The following is a 16,064-nucleotide window of genomic DNA, read 5'->3' on the forward strand; positions in this document are numbered from 1 at the left end:
TAAATAGACTTATCGGAGATTAGGTCTCGCAACTAACTTATATTTTTCATACAAATAATCAATATATCTACCTTATCAACTATTAAAACATAACTTCCTTATTATAATAATCAACTGTTTGATACAAGGTCTCGCAAAAGTATTTGTTAATTTACTTAATCAATTTAGGTATCGTGAATCTTCAACAGTCTCCCCTCCGTGCGAAGATGACATCTGGAGCACTTCATGTTGAGGAAGAAGATTGCGCGATTTTCACTAGGCGGGAAACCGGTCGCTTTAGTATTCCGGCGGTAGTGCGCACGTCTACTATACGTGTTTTTCCGTCTGGTCCGGGGTAGGTTTTGATGATTTCACCTCTTGGCCAGGTGCCTCGGGGAAGAGAATTATCGATTATTATTACAATGTCGCCGATGGTTGGGTTAATGAATCCATTTTGATTGTTGTTGTATCGCGGTGTTATCGTGGGTAGATATTCATTGAGCCAGCGTTTCCAGAAGTGATCGGTGAGGCGTTGTAATGTTTTCCATGTTGGGGGGCCGATGAGTTCGTCGTCCGTGAAATCTCCCATGCGAAGGTGCCCGCTTGATCTTCCAATCAGAAAGTGGTTTGGAGTTAAACCTTCTTGGTCATCTGGATCTAGGGATACCTCTGTTATAGGTCTTGAATTTATGAGGTGTTCTGCTTCTAGAAGTAATGTATGTAATATTTCTTCTTGAGGATGTCGTGTATTAAGGGTTGCGGTTAGTGCGATTTTAACTGATCGCACTAGTCTCTCCCATGCTCCTCCCATGTGTGGAGCTCCTGGAGGTATGAATTTCCATTGAATTCCTTTTTCTTTGGATTTATCTATCATTTTTTCAAACGCTGTCTTGATTTCTTTATTTGCTCCGATGAAATTTGTTCCATTGTCGCTAAACATCGTTTTAGGTGTCCCTCGACGTGCTATCATTCTTCGCAGTGTGAGTATCATGTTATCTGCTGACAAGGATGTAGCAATCTCCAGATGAACTGCTCGCGTTGTGAGGCATGTATATAAAGCCACCCAGCGTTTATCTGTTTTTCTGCCAATTTTTATGGTTATTGGTCCGAAATAATCTACAGCAGTGCAGGTGAACGGGTATTGTTTGTGTTGCAGGCGTTCCACCGGTAAGTCTCCCAAAGGTGTTGTGATAGGAACGGCTTTGTGTATTCTACACCATTGGCATTCTCTTGCTATACTTTTGACGGTGTTTCGAAGGGATATCACATAGTATTTCTGTCGAATCTCGTTCATAATCGTGTTGTGATTACCGTGATTGTATTCTTGATGGTAATGGTTCACGATTAGTCGTGTAATCGGGTGTTTTCCATCGAGTATTATGGGTTTTTTGTAGGAAATCGCTATGTTGTTGGCAGCGGATAGGCGAGTTTCGAGATGCATTATATCATCTTCTATAACGGCGGTGAGTCTTCTTAGGCGGGATCCTTTGGCGAACTTCTTGTGATCTTTAAGGTTTTGAATTTCATTCTTAAAACTGTCATTTTGAATTCGTTGTATCAACATTGTTTCAGCTTGCTTGATGTATTTTCTTGATAATGGTATTAGTTTGTTCACGGTTTTTATAGTTGGTTCTTGATTCGTGGGTGTTTGTTGAGTCATCTGTTTTTTATACGGTTTCCAGGCTTTATCCTTGACGATTCGTTTAGTGGCGGTGACTTTGTCGGGTTTATTTAGTAATGTTTTAAAAACTTCGACGCTTTGTATGAAGCGTGCTGAGGCTCGTAGGTAACGTGTCCATGATGAGAAACGACTGACGTCTGGTATAGGTGGTTGAACGAGACGCGCCGTGGCTACTGTCTGTGTTTTTTCTTCGCCCGTAACTTGTAGTGAGCGATCACTGTGATCTTGAGGCCATTCGTTGCAGTCAAGTTTTAGGAATTCTGGACCGTTGAACCATCGATGGTTGCTGTCGAAATTTCGGGGTGCCGATCTAGTTGCGTCGTCAGCTACGTTTTGTTTAGTGGGTACGTATCTCCATTCTGATGTTTTTGAGAGTTCTTCTATTTCAGCTAGTCTGTGTGCGACGAAGGTTTTGAACGTGCGTGGGTCGGATTTGATCCATGTTAATACCGTTCGAGAGTCTGACCAGTAATACTTCTTCTTAATATTGGTGCCCATTTCTTGGTGAATGCTGTTTGCTAGACGGCAGCCAAGCACTGCGGCTTGTAATTCTAATCGTGGTATAGAGGTAGGTTTGAGTGGGGCCACCTTGGCTTTTGCTGCTATTAGTTTTATGCTGACCTGGTTGTTCATAGTAGTTTTCCAGTATGTTGCAGCGGCATAGATGGTTTCACTGGCGTCTACGAAGGTATGTAGTTCCCCCTCGTTACAGGAATCTGTACATCGTGGAACGTTGAGATCCTTTAGACATGCTAGGTTGTTGAGCCATTTTGACCAATGGTCTCTAAGCGTGTCGGGTATGTGGTCGTCCCAATTTATTCCGGTGCGCCATAGTTGCTGTATAAGTGTTTTTCCTTGTATTAAAACTGGAGTGGCTAAACCTAGCGGGTCGAATACTGACATGACAGCGCTTGCGACTTCGCGTTTAGTTGGTGGTCTCGTTTCTTTAGTGACGTCATCGGGCGTGTTGCGAAGGCTGACAGTAAATCGTAATGCGTCGTTGTTGGTTTGCCATATCATGCCCAATGTCTTCCCATATTTATCGTGGTCTCCCAAATTAATGTGGTCGGGATGGTTGATTTCCATTGTGTTAATAGTGGATGGATAATTCGATGTCCATCCTCTTAGTTCGAAACCTCCACTTTTGTGTATGAGGTCCACTTCTTTACTTGTTCTTTTTGCTTCTTCGACTGTTGGGAAGCTTTGTAAATAGTCGTCCATATAATGACAACGTTGAATGGCATTCACAGCCTCGGGATATTTTTCTTGGAAGTCTTGAGCATTTCGATTCTTAACGTATATAGCTGAACAGGGTGATGACGTTGCTCCGAATATTAGCGACTTCATTCTGTATTCTTTAGGTTCTGCGTCTGTTTCGTTCTCTTTCCAGAGGAATCGTAAGCTGTCTCTGTCTTCTTCTCGTATTACGATTCTGAGAAACATTTCCTTGATGTCGGCTGCGACGGCTACCGGGCCTTGGCGGAACCTTATCAGCACGCCGAAGAGGGATTGTAGTAAATCAGGACCGGATAGTAAGGCATCGTTTAGACTTTTGCCATTTGTGCGTTCGGCGGCGTCGAACACGACTCTTAATTTTTCCTTTTGTGGATGTATTACTGCGAAATGTGGCAGGTACCAGGTTTTTGGCGAGGTGGGTTTTGTGGTGGCTAGTTCGGCATATCCATTGGATATTAGATTTTGTATTTGGTGAGTATATTTTAATTTGAAGTCTTCATTTTTATTTAGTTTTCTTTCTATGCCTTGTAGGCGGCGTAAGGCACTGTTTCTATTTTGTGGCATAGTTTCATCGTCGGATTTCCATAGTAATCCGCATTCGAATCTTCCTTCGGGCAATCTATGAGTTGTTTTTTCTAAAATTGCCATGGCTCGTTGTTCGGGATCTTTTAGTGGTTTTCTTTCTGTTATTCCCAACGAGTCGAGACTGAAATGGTTTTTAATTAGTTTATCTATGTCTTCAGTTTCTTTTTCATGAATGTGATTTATGAAGAGGACGGGTTTTGAGGTTTCAGTCTTCAAGCCGTGAAGTATCCATCCTAGGCTGGTTAGGGATGCCACGGGCTTTGATGCGCTACCAGTCTTCAAGTCTCTTGTAACTATTAAGTGCCAGTTGTCTTGGCCTATTAACAGTGATGGTGGCGTTCCATCGTATATCAGCTGATCTTCTATATCTTTAAGATGGGGGCAATCTTCTATGTCTTCTTTCTTTACGGATTGTGCTATAAGGTTGAGTTGTCCGATTGTATGTGCCTGAAGATCTTCATATGTCCTTGAGAATAAACCATTGATACGAATTTTAATATGTCTTGATTCTTCCGTTTTCATTTGATGACCGCTTATGCCTTCGATAACTAGGCTCTTTGCAGGTCCGGAGGCTCCTATGTGGTGGGCGACTTTGTCTACCAGCAGAGTGACTGTTGACCCCTCATCTAGTAAGGCCATGACGGTCTCAGTGCCATTTGGTCCGCACAGCTCTACAGGTACTATTTTTAAGTAGGCTTTTGAAGTGCCTATGTGATTTACTGAAACTATCTTATTAGAGTCTGGTTTTAATCTTTCTTGATGCAGTAGCTCATGATGCTTTCTGATGCAACCATCCTTGCCACAAGGTTGAGTTTTGCATTGAAAGTGTCTGTGATTCGTTTTGAGACATTTGAAACACATCTTTAGTCTTTTGACTATTTCCCAACGTTCTTTGGTGGGTTCCTTTGTGAATTTGTCGCATTTGATAATATCGTGTGATTGTTCGCATAGGGGACATCTTTCTTCTTCTATTGCCGAGGCGGTAAGGACGATTCTCATTTCTTCTTCGAACTCGCTGTCGTAGTTTGAATCTTCGTCACTTTCGTAGGTTGATTCGTGATTTGCCGTATTAACTCTGGCTCTTCTTATTGGTCGTGATTTGTTATTTTCTATTTTAACCTTCTGTTTGAGACGTAAACCGGGCTCATCAAATTGATCCGATATCATATTTAAAAACTCAGACAGCACACTGAGTATGGGTTCCTTTGTCCGGTGGCATTTGTATTCTTGCCATCGAAATCTTACTATGGTGCTCATTTTTCCCACGATTCTATCCGATATATCGGTAGAGTAAAGATATTCCTTTCGGTCTAATTGTTTTATTGTATTTACGCTGTTAAATACTGCGCTAGCAAATGTGCCTATGCCCTTAATGTCTTCAGTCATTTTGGGCAATTTGTCGAGTTCTGCGATTTCGCTTTTTATTATATATGAAGGTTGTCCGAATCTTCTTTCTAATTCTGTTAATATTATTTCTGGGTTCGTGCTGGTGTATAGAAGAGATTTTACTGTTTGTCTTGCAAGTCCTTTGAGGGACTTCCTGATGCGAGCGGTGTTTTCGATGTCACTAAAAAATGATGCCGTGTCCTTGTAGTGGCTGATGAATGGTATCCAGTTGATGGGATCTCCGTCAAATAGGTAAAGATCGTTAATATATATTGGTGGTTTCTTTGGTGCGGTATCCGTTCTGTGTTCGTGACTACTGTTGGTTTGTTGAACTGCCTTTGCTACTAGGTTTGATAGGATGTTCATACTGCGGTTAAATTCGGTATCTTGTGGCGGCGGAGTTTTGTCTATCGAATCGTTGACTAGGTCGTTTTCAGCGTCCGGTTCTTGGTCGGAGTTCTGTGCTAGTTGCAATAGCTCCAATTTAGTACGAGCGAGTGCAGCTGCGGCGTCCGCCTGTTCTTTTTCTCTGTGCTGGAGTTCTAAACGGGCTTCTAGTTCTGCACGTTTGCTCTGCGATGTCCGTGATCCCGTCGCTTTTCTATGCACGTCTTGTGGTGTGTTTTTCGCTGTGCTGCTTGAGTCTGTTGTGGTCGTAGTTTGATTGGTGCTAGTTGTTTGTTCTGTACAGGTGGTTCGCTCTGTACCTGACGTTTCGCCTGTTCGTGACGAATCTCCCGATTCGTCGCTTCCGACTTCCTTTTCCTTCGGTTGTGACTTCTTGCTTCGCGTTTCGATGGTACTCATCTTGGCGCAGGTCTTCAGTCTTCTTGACCCTAACAGCCCTAACGCCCTATCAGTCCTGGCAGAGGGTCCCAAAGGAAGAACACACTCTGACAGGGATGGAAATAAAGGTAGGGTGGTGAGGAATCGCCCGACAGAGGGTAACGCGTGAGAATCGCGCGCTCGGGTACCGGGGGGAACGCCCGATACCGTCGTGCGTGCCTTCCAGGAGGGCGCTATCCCACGCGAACCGTACCGGCGCGATCAGACTGTTACAGACTTACTGCCCGTTAAGGCAAGCTGGCAGTACCGTCTGGTATACTGCTCCCGCCGTTAGGCGTTAACTCACTGTTCACCGTTTGACACCGTTAGGTGGTGAACAGATGAGGCGCGGTAAACCGCTTTGAGTCTTCTCTTCTACGTTGCGAAGCGATCTTCCCAACAGGCCTCGCGGTCTTCGGCAGCTATGCAGAGCTTCGCCTCAATGCACCCGCAGCGATGGTGGATTCCTCTTCGTATGTTGAAGGTAAGACTTCTTGTAGGTCTTCTCTGCAGCGCGGCAAAACGATCTTCCCAACAGCCTCGCGGTCTTCAGCAGCTACTCCAGAGCTTCGCTTCAATGCACCCGCAGCGATGGTGGATTCCTTTTTGCCAATGCGTTGTAGGTGGGACTTCTTGTGTCTGTAGCGCGAGAAACGATCTTCCCCACAGGCTTCGCGGTCTTCGGCAGCTATGCAGAGCTTCGCCTCAATGCACCCGCAGCGAAGGGTTGATGCCTTTTCCGTTGCTAGACAGACTTCTTGTACGTTGACTTCGGTCTGCAGCCTGACTTGAACGATCTTCCAAGCCCGCGGAACCCGTTCCGCAGCGATAGGTTGATTCCTTTCAGTCTTGCTTCGCAGAAATGTTCACTGACTTGAGCTCGTCTCCTTTTCTTAGTTTGCCGGTTTCTTGGATCCGGCTCGAAGGACCATGCACTGTGGAGGATCGTAGACGAGTCCAATCCACAGTAGTGAAATAAAACAACAAGGTGTAGTCGTTTTACCGGAGATGCGTTCGCTTCAGAGTCAGCGAGTGAAGTGCGTGATTTGACCGCGTGAGGCGGGGTTTTATGCTCACAGAAGCGCGCGCATATCGGTATCTTTATTAGAGTATGAGACAAGGATGCAAATACAGGTAAAAGAGATAGCAATATTAGTAGACAGAGATAGTGATACATAAAGAGTGAAGCGGTTGTTTACAATTTGGTCAGCTTCAGTATGGTTGGTGACGGGGAAGCATCGACCGCTTAATTTAAATAAATCTTATGTTTAATTTTACAGCTATAAATCGTCTATATTTATTACTAATAAAATATACTCTAAATAGACTTATCGGAGATTAGGTCTCGCAACTAACTTATATTTTTCATACAAATAACCAATATATCTACCTTATCAACTATTAAAACATAACTTCCTTATTATAATAATCAACTGTTTGATACAAGGTCTCGCAAAAGTATTTGTTAATTTACTTAATCAATTTAGGTATCGTGAATCTTCAACAGATAGGGATATATATTAGGGATAGGGATAGGGATAGGGATATGTACTTTGTGAATTTATTTCGATTTAATTATTATCTAATCTTAAATCGTATAATAAGTTGGTATTATGCTAGCTACCTTTATACAAACAGTAACCGTTTTGCATGGTTTTGCAGTATATATTTAACAAAACGAATTCCATTGTGACTTTGGAGCATCTAACTCGGGTCGCGGAATTTTCATATTAAATATGAAATTCTTTTTCCTTGAATGTGCATTACCGTGCCGTTTGCCACATGTTACTTTGCAGAAAACTGAAATAACATACAAGTTTCCAATGTGAATGTCACTTAGGAAGCGAAATGCAAGCAATGTACCCTGTTTGTAAACACAATTCTTATTGCTTTTTGATTTCAGTTTATCGAAAAATCGCTTCGTTCCACTCTGGTGCAATAAATTGACATTTTCTTCGGAGCAATATAGACGGAGGGTTTTGTAACATTTTGCTAAGGAATATTACATACTATGCCATACTAACAGATGGATTTTATTTATTTGCATTGTCTTGCTGTTGCCCGCAACTTCGTCCGCGATTGTTTCGTTTTTTTTATTATACCGTAGGGTCTCTTTATATTTCCGGGTTAATGCTAATTCCGGGTATGTAATTAAAAATATTTCATCTTCACTTTTTCAATTCAGCAAACATTCAGAACTAGCAATTAAGATTTCATAAAAAATCTGGTTCAAGTAAAAAGTGGAATTCCTGTTGTACATGTTTTACCTAAAAAAAGCGAAATAATTATTTGTAACTAGATTAACTTTTTACGACACTGCCCTTACAGTACCTAGTGGTTATGACTTGTAACTTACGAAAGACGTGCTATTCGTTGTCTTAATAACCTTATTTACGAGTTTACCGACAGCCATTTTGGCTCTTAATCGCCAGAGTAATTATTATTTTTCCACCCTAGTTGAGTGTGTAATTACGTTCTGGAAATATGTGATTGTTAAAGTACAATACTAAATTCCTTAATGTTTTCTCGCGGAACTGTAAGTTTACTGGGTATACCCCATATTATGTTTATCTAAGACAACTCGTTCCCCGTGGTTTACGTATGAAGAGAATGAGGAGAGTTTATACCGTAGTCTGCCCCCCTGCTAAGTTATACTGGTCAGGCTTGCATTCCTTCACGATGTTTTCATTTATCGTAAAGCAAGTGATATTGTTTCCTTAAATTAAAAATGCACATAACTCTGAAAAGTTAGGAGTAACGGGGATCGATCGAACTCGGCCACCGCGAAAGGGTAGCTGAAGCTCTAACCACTAGTCTATCACCGTCATTGTAATATGTATATATATAATATTTTAGTTAAAAATCAACATACTCATCGACGTAAACTTACAACCTACAGCTTGAGGAGGTAAAAATAAGTGCAGTTATTTTTAGTTCACAATCTGTCACTTTAATTTATTTATTTGTATACTGTACTTAAGTACTTGTTTTGCCTAATAAAGTCTTTTTTTGCCAGGCTCGGTTGATGTTGGTTGGCCAATGCGTGCCAGCCGCATGCAACAAGGATGCGGTCAAAGCAATCCTGGACGCAGCCGAATTAATTGTATCAAACCGAGCTGCTATCGCCGGGATCGACGCCACATTTAACACCCTCTACGTCCGACCTGTTCCAGGCTCATACAGTTTACTCAGCGATCCAAAGCTACATATACTTGGGTAAGTAAAGTGTTTGACTCACTTTTACCATATATACATCTTTATAGTACTTCGTAGAACAGAAGATTCACTTCGTTAATACACTTGATGAGAAGCTTTAGGCAAATTTCAACTTTCTAACAGCGCGTCGAAAAGTTCAAAGTTGATTGCAATCGTGGTCCGGATTTGTCTTAATATAATAGTGCGATCCAAAATCAACCTAAGCACCACTACGGCTCATAACATACCAAATTGGTAAAAATTTGTGTTAAAGATGGATTAGGTGAGACGCTGCTGGCACCATTTAACAAAGCACGCGACTTTGTAAGTTACCGACACTTGAATAACAATTGGAGACGTTGGGCTCCACCCCTGTCGAGCTCATTAAGCGCCCATGACAAAAATATCTGCTATATTTTTTTTAATTCATAACAATTTGACTGCGATTGCTCCTCATATTGCTGGTAAGTGATAATGTAGCGTAAGGGTCTATATTATTCGACGTGGAAACGAATTGAGCCGGTCCGGAAAAGGTTTATGTCTCCATAAAGCTTTCTTGGACCGGCTTAAGCTGATTCCGCATCGGTAAGTATGGGAACAACCATAGATGGAATTTAAAACCTTGTTAACCTGCCAGAGCAGTGGCAGTTTGTAAACCTATATCTCTATAATCTATTGATTCTCAGAATAAGTTAGTACCTATCAACTAGTTCGTTAAAATGGAACTGTTTAATTAAAATATTAATTACTTTTGTTATGAAATCCAACAATAAATTAAGTAAAGAGAGCAACGGTGACAAGATAACTGTTTGATTAGAAACGCATAAGACATACATGTAGAAGTGTGCAGTATTTGCCGGCCTCCATCGTACCAAGGCCTTACCAGTTGTATACCTACCAGCAGAACATATTTTTTTAAGCTTAGAAGAAAATATAACCTATTATGATTTGTTTATAAGCTTTATGGGCGCTGCAAAACAATTACGCGGTTGTTTTATCTATGTAACCTTCAATTATATAATTCATCGTAATCTAATTTAAAATGAGCGTTGCTTTCTTAATTTAACGTTGGCGTTGCTTTTTTAATTTAATGTTGGCGTTAGGACGTGACAGTTTAAATTAGCTTTATGCATGAGCTTTATCTCTAGAATTCCACATATTTCGTTTTCTTTAGTCGTGACTCGTAACACGACGGAATCTAATATTACGACCCGTACGTGAGTGATTTGTAATATCGTGCAAAATGATGCGAAAAGGGACCCGAAATTTTCAAATTATACGGTATTTATCTACCGATTAGACGTCCTATAAAAATACGACGTGAAATACATATGGTACTTACCCAAAACTACTTTTAATATCGGAGGACGTTTGTTCTTCGACGCCGGCACTTTAGTTAAACTTCAAGTAATATTGCGTTTATTTTCAGAACTGCAATGTTAATAGTTTCGATATGGATGCTGGCAGCCTCTATTTACGAAGGATACTTGGAACGTCGCTATCAATACAAGGAGCAAAAAGATCTCGAAGTGGCCAACAACAACCACAAGCCAACTGTTGGTATAATATTTTAACATACCCGTATCTCTGCTTTTATTTGTATTGCATATTAAAGAAGTCTTGGCGGAAAGGTTCTCGTAGCCGTGGCGTAGACTTCCGTAGATCGTTGCAATAAGAAAAAACGCGACGCGACGCGACTGTTTTAATAAACGCTTATAAAAATATTTTTGACTGCTTCATTCGTCTAAAGTTAACCATGTTTTTACGGATCCTAGATGGGGCCGGAAATATAAAGATTGACTTTTTCAGGTAAAAAAAATTCAGTATCAGTTGAAACTAAAGTTTTTCCCTGTGTGTGGATAACACGTCAAGGCGACTTATCTCTATATCCCTTTGTTAAATTGCGTAGAAAAGGCAAATGCTGAATTTGAGGATGCAGAGTAGTATACTCTACAGTGACGTTTCAAAGTACTTTGTTATAATAAGCCTAATTTATTTATTTTGATTTTCGAATGGAATTTTAATTTGATTTGTATTAAACATTACAGCCCAATACTCAGCAGTCCACTGAAAGTTCAGAGGAAGACCTTAGAGATCGTGATATTCGACGGGAACCTTGTGGTAAGAGTAGGATAATTTTTTAATAAAATTATTAAAAAAAAACCCCAAAAGAGGTGTTCTGAATGAATAGTACCGATTCATTGGTTTAATATTCTCACGATCTCTGATTCTTACTATAAAACTAGCTGTTGCCCGCGACTTCGTCTGCGTTTGATTTTGTTTTTAAAGTATTCAGTATCGCTAAGCCTTAAATGAGTATAGTAGTATTTATATATAACATGTGAGTTGTGACTGTCAATTAATCATAGACAAATATTTTGCAATAAAATAAAATTGCGACTATAAAGTGCTTATATTAGGCCTACTTGAAATAAATGAATTTTGAATTTTATAATTAAAGACCTAAGCTATCCTATCTCTTAAGTTGGACCAGACTGCTCACGGTGTGCCAATTTAATTTAAAATCGGTTAAGTAGTTTAGGAGTCCATCGCGGACAAACATCGTGACAGGAGATTTATATATATTAAGATTTAACTATACATTCAATTCCGTAAAAGCGGTCGAGTTTATTTCGCAATTTCCGTAGCGTATCGCAGTATATTTTTAGTGGTGACATGGAATAAATACTAAGGATGTTTACATTGGACTCTGGTCCAACTAGATACCGCTCTGTCTAAGTACAATAGCTCCTTGAGCTTGAATGCGACAACTTGATACCGTCAATATTGGTTATTTTCAACAATGCTTTCAGAAATATTTTTACAGGGAATATTTATTATCGCTAACAGCAGTGTCATTCTCATATTTTTGGCGTTATGTTTGAGAATTCTAATCTTCAGGACACAGTGCTGCTTTAAACAAGGGTATTCCTAGTTAACCTAAGTGGTAGTTCCTTTAACATTAGCTATACTGATATGAATGTTGCCAGTGGCGTGTACTTCATACATGCGCAAAAGCACTGCATACCCATATTTTTTTCAATATAACTCGTATTGGAGGGGAATTTTACCATTTTATGCCAAGCACCTGCACTGAATGTTGCGTAGTTACATATTACGAATAATTATTGATTCGAATACGCCGACTTCGACGAACTATTTAATGCCGCATTTTACAAGCACCAGGGCGGTATCTAGTAAAAGCATAGCGAAGATCAATCATTAATCTGTAATATTAACTTATTCCATAATTATCTTCATTACAGGGATGTGGTCAGAAATCTTATTATCGTTCTCTATACTATCGAACGGTCGAGCGATTCTTGGTACCCAACGACCTAGCGACGGTGCACTAACCTGTCTACATGGCATGAGGTACTTAAACATTTTAGCTTACAATAAAATATTGCAGAGCGAGTCTCGAGATTCCGAGCTTCCACCTCAGAACTTTGTGTGTAAAATGTGTTTATTGATAATAACAACTCCCCACAGTTTCATGCCTCCAAGAAAGTAATACGTGCCAATGTTTTAGGTTCATGTCTGTATTATGGGTGATAATGGTACATACGTACTTGACCATTTTCTTCATCGCGGACAACAAAACGATGAGGGTTGTGACGGAACGCAATTTCCTCTACCAATCCGTTGGCAACGCCTCCTACTGCGTCGACACCTTCTTTTTCATCAGGTAAACCTTTTCACTGTTTACGACAATGCAATATATTTCTCAAACATTATGAAAAATTACTCATCCGAGGTTACATATTTCAGTGGATTGCTCGTAACTGTACTATTCTTGAGGAGCGAAGAAAAAAAGGCTAAGAGAAAAAATGCTAAAATGCCGGAACGAGTCGACAAAGAAATGAATAAAAATGTAAACGGGTACACGAATTCTGCATTATCGGTGTCTGTCATAAGCCAGGAGTCTTTTTACGAGGATATGCTCGATAAGCCGACAACGAAGGGTTACTCGAAGCAGGAAATCGTACGAATGACAAGGTCTTTCTTCGTCATGTTTTCCTATCGTGTTGTGAGACTGACCCCGGCTTATGCCTTTGTTATCGGCCTAAACGAGCTGGTCTTGCGTTACACTTACGATCACACGGTATTTGAACCGGCGATTTTCGACCACATCACGTGTGCCAAATACTGGTGGCGAAACGTGCTGTACATAAACAATCTGTTCCCGCAAAAAGACATGTGTATGGTATGGTCGTGGTATATGGCGAATGACACGCAATTCTACGTCGTCGGTATAATATTACTATTGATATCAGTAAAGTGAGTATCCAGATGAATGTATTTTTTACATGATTGATAGTATATGATAATAATAGTAGAGATTTTTGTGAAAGTTGTGATAGAATTGTCCTGGGCTCTTGCCATGCTTATTCCTTCTGCTGAAAACGTGAGGCTAAAAATTTTCACCTCAGGGCGGCTGTTTGTAGGATTTGTTCCTTGCATGCTCTGCGAAGTTATTAATGCTAATGCTATGTTCCGCGTTCTTCGTCCGCGTTTACTAAGATTGTTTACACACAACGAGGGAACCGTTTGTTTTCATGGGATAAAAAGTTGCCTATGTCACCCTCCGTTCTTTTAACTAACTCTATGCCCAGAATCATGTCGATTGGTTCCTTGTTTAGGGCGTAAAGTAAGGACAAACAAACACACTTTCGCATCTTAAATATGGATTAATATACTGTCAAATGATAACGAAAATCCTCGGCGTATTAATACGAGGTATAGGTCTCCTCTCTACCAGACTATATAGAAGTGCAATTATCGAATTTGCCATTGCCCCCCTCCGATGCCAAACGTAGGTTAATGGCTTTAGCTATTATAACTTCGAGTTACGAGTACGAGTTAACGTGTTCTAAGGGCTGATACTGAAAACTATTTTTAGACTGACTCGGGAATCGAACCCAACATATTTTCATACTCTAGGCTAGCGAGCAACATTACCATTATTTTTGGGGCTAGTTAAAGTTCTGGGTAAATAGGCACAAGCACTTTTGATTTCATACAGTTTTTTTACTAAGGCCTTAAAGCCTTAAGCATTAAGCAAAATAATTTGCTTTTCGTTTTGGCAACCCCAAAGGCAATTACACCAGCGGTCGGGAACCATTTGGCTGTCAGGATCCACTTCGTGAAGAATTAAATTAAGTTGTAACGCACTTTGCTTACAATTTTATAAATAGATGTGGCTTACCAATTAGCACGAGAATACAATTTTCAGGTAGTTGAATACTCACTTATAATACCACAAGAGCTTCAAAATTATCGGGTATTTCCCGATAGGTTCGTTGCAAACAAATGAAGGATTCAAGTTTTTCAGGTTAAAAAAGGTCAGGTCAGTTTTCCTGAAAAACTTGACGACTTTATTTGTTAGAGAAATGCAAGAATGTTTTGTTGAGAGAAATGCCAGATAATTTGGAAGCTCGTGTGGTATTCGGGGGATTATTTTTCCGTCCCAAATGTCGGCCAATAGAATTGCACCATGAGACGAAATATACAGTTAACAAATAAGAATTTCATAATGAATAAATATAGCAAAATATATATAGCAACCAGAGAAAATTTTCAAAAAATTATCAGTATAATACCATGTATGTTGTACCACGTGACGTCGAATGGTGCAATTCTATTGGTCGATATTTGGGTCGGAAAAATAATCAGATAAATTCATTTTTTATTAAATCTTTTACTTTACGGCTTTCAATTTAATGTTACAGTAAATTAATAAAGTGGGTAAATAATTAAACTATTGATAACTATAAATTCATATCTGCCAGATATTTATGTTCATGACATTGAGTTGGTGGGTATTTTGATATAAATACGACTGCATTATCGATGCACCGCCGTCCTACATGGACTCGAACGATGCAAAGATACCTTCCGGTGTCTTAGTCTTTCATCAGTCAGAAGTGGGATACCCACTTTATAAATTTACTGTAACATTAGATTCGCTGGCAGTTCACTAAACCTTTGCTTTTAATTTCTGTGTAAGTATCTATTGTGGTAATATTCAACAGTAAGGCCACTGTTTTATTTTAATAAGTAAAAACGCGGGATGCGGCTTATCACTGAATTATCATCTAACTAATAGAAAAATCGGTAAATATCTATTTAACTTTGACTTTGACCTGACTTGCCATTACCAACGAGTATGCGGGACGGAACGTGGGTTCTCAATGAGTGAATTATTTTCGATGTTAGTCTAATAGAAAACCTATCGAAGATTAAATATATTTGTGCTCCTTTCTCAATGTTCCCCTTTGATTATTTTTTTTTATATATACTATTTGATCTGTTTTTGGATTCGGCCAATCGGCGCAGTTTGCAGCGACCCTGCTTTTTGAGTCCAAGGCCGATCGATTCCCACAACTGGAAAATGTTTGTGTGATGAGCATGAATGTTTTTCAGTGTCTGGGTGTTTATATGTATATTATAAGTATGCATGTATATTATACATAAAAATATTCATCAGTCATCTACCACAAGCTACGCTTACTTTAGGGCTAGATGGCGATGTGTGCGTTGTCGTAGTATATATAAAATTCAAATTATAAATCTGTTTGTGGATTACATTGATTATTTATTTATCTATGAATATCGGGGCGTTCGATGATAATTTGGTATTTTTCAGACACATGAGGCTCGCAATGGTGACTCTAATTCTGGTAATGGTGAGTTCATGGGCAACCACTATCTACGTGTCGGTGTGGCACCAATACAAAGCTCGGATACAAGAGCCCTTCGAAATGTTCGACCCCCTTTATGACAAGCCATGGTCACGAATCGGTCCTTATCTAGTCGGTAAGTATTTATATTTGCAGATTGAAATAAATCATATATATTGTCATATTTAGTGAAAATCAGTTTAGAAGCTATAACCACAATATTACAATATAGCTTTAGTTTCTAAAGTTACAGCGCATTGACGTAAAATTTAGTTTATCACAAATCGTACAGGACTTTTTTTCTTCGTATATATAACGTATTGATCTGGTATAATCTATCTCGATTCCAAGTTTTTGCGTAAAAGAGTAACAAACTTCCATACATCTATACATCCACGCTATCTATATCAAAGCACAAATAATTCGTACGCAATGAGAAAAAAAATGGCTGCTAGCTCTTTTGTAAAAATTTTTGTTTGATTTTTATATCTTAA

General features: G+C 39.6%; 1 protein-coding gene across 1 annotated transcript in view; it reads left to right on the top strand.

The window, feature by feature from the left end:
• Nucleotides 1-16,064, top strand: part of LOC120637847 (nose resistant to fluoxetine protein 6-like) — a 97,256-nt gene that overhangs the window by 76,327 nt on the left and 4,865 nt on the right. The window contains exons 4-10 of the mRNA XM_039909882.1: nt 8,709-8,908; nt 10,317-10,443; nt 10,936-11,008; nt 12,154-12,262; nt 12,420-12,575; nt 12,659-13,168; nt 15,537-15,706. Of these exons, the coding sequence (XP_039765816.1) occupies nt 8,709-8,908; nt 10,317-10,443; nt 10,936-11,008; nt 12,154-12,262; nt 12,420-12,575; nt 12,659-13,168; nt 15,537-15,706 (1,345 nt within the window). The remainder of the gene's footprint in view (nt 1-8,708; nt 8,909-10,316; nt 10,444-10,935; nt 11,009-12,153; nt 12,263-12,419; nt 12,576-12,658; nt 13,169-15,536; nt 15,707-16,064) is intronic.

This window comes from Pararge aegeria, chromosome 4 (genome assembly GCF_905163445.1).
Source record: "Pararge aegeria chromosome 4, ilParAegt1.1, whole genome shotgun sequence".
NCBI classification, from domain to species: domain Eukaryota; kingdom Metazoa; phylum Arthropoda; class Insecta; order Lepidoptera; family Nymphalidae; genus Pararge; species Pararge aegeria.